The sequence below is a fragment of the Protobothrops mucrosquamatus genome, unplaced genomic scaffold, assembly GCF_001527695.2.
Source record: "Protobothrops mucrosquamatus isolate PMUCROS unplaced genomic scaffold, P.Mucros_1.0 scaffold40697, whole genome shotgun sequence".
NCBI lineage: Eukaryota > Metazoa > Chordata > Lepidosauria > Squamata > Viperidae > Protobothrops > Protobothrops mucrosquamatus.
In genome coordinates, this window is record NW_015426429.1 from 10,432 (window position 1) to 11,606 (window position 1,175).

At 48.2% G+C, this 1,175-nt stretch overlaps 1 protein-coding gene across 1 annotated transcript; it reads left to right on the forward strand.

Moving 5' to 3' along the window:
* Positions 1–421: 421 nt before the first annotated feature.
* On the forward strand, positions 422–1,168 carry LOC107302259 (protein phosphatase 1G-like; the record flags this gene model as incomplete). The annotated part of the gene is made up of 2 exons (XM_015831358.1): positions 422–865; positions 1,063–1,168. Coding segments are annotated over exons 1-2 (514 nt in total), but the record flags the coding sequence as incomplete, so codon positions are not given.
* Between the last annotated feature and the right edge of the window lie 7 nt (positions 1,169–1,175).

Genomic DNA, 1,175 nt, shown 5'->3' on the forward strand with positions numbered 1-1,175 from the left:
TGGAGGTCATCAAGTCCAACCCCCTGCTCAGGCAGGTAACCCTATACCATTTCGGACAAATGGCTGTCCAGTCTCTTCTTAAAAACTTCCAGTGTTGGAGCATTCACCGCTTCTGGAGGCAGGTTGTTCCACTGGTTAATTGTTCTAACTGTCAGGAAGTTTCTCCTTAGTTCTAGGTTGCTTCTCTCCTTGATTAGTTCCATCATGTGACGTTGCGTGATGTATCACGACTTTTTCTCCATTGCCATCAATGGGGTGGGCACGATTTCAGTATGGTGCATCCGGCCCGCGGACCGGTAGTTTGACATGCCTGCTATATTCCTTTAGTCATAATAAACTTGCCTAAGATATGATTTTAAAAATGGATGTTGACATTGAGACTGGCTGCATTTTCTCCCCCCAATACTCCCATGCAGTGGACAATGAGGAGACTGCCTTGCTGCATGAGGAGGCTGCAATGACTATTGAAGAGCTTCTGACTCGATACGGGCAAAACTGTGTCAAGGGCAAGCTGGGCCCACCAGGCAAAGATGTAACCCAGGAGGATGCCCGGGAGCCAAGTTTGAATGGTGAAGTAGATGCTGAGGAGCCCTTGAGGCATCATAAGGAGGCTGAAGAAGAGGAGAAAAATGGCAAATTGTGCTCTGAGACCATCAGTACCTCCCATGGTCCAGATGTGGCTGGTGGAGGGGATGCTGGTACTTGCCAAAAAAAGACCTCTGAGGGAGCATCTCCTACCAGTGGTGAGATGGAGCCATCCTGCTCGTCTGCAAGCAAGAGCCAGCAAGTGATCAAGTCAATGTTCTTTGAGGACAGTGAGGATGAATCAGAGGATGCAGAAGAGGAAGAAGATGACGATAGTGAGGTACCATCATCATTTGGGCAGTGGGGGGAGGGGCACTTTGTCCTTCCATAGCTGAGCTGAAAAAGCAGAACTTAGCCTTCTTTACAGGTGAAGGCTAAGAAGAAGAAGGTGCCCCAGGTCCTGCATGCAGGACAGCAGCCAGAGCCATGGGGTCAATTTTATTTCTGTTATGGGTGGATGTATTACATTTTGATTAGGAATGCAGTGAGGATGAGGATAGCTACAGCAGTGAGGAAGAAGAATATGATACTGAAGAAGCAGAAGAGGAAGATGATGAAGACATGATGCTCCCAGGAATGGAGGGCAAAGA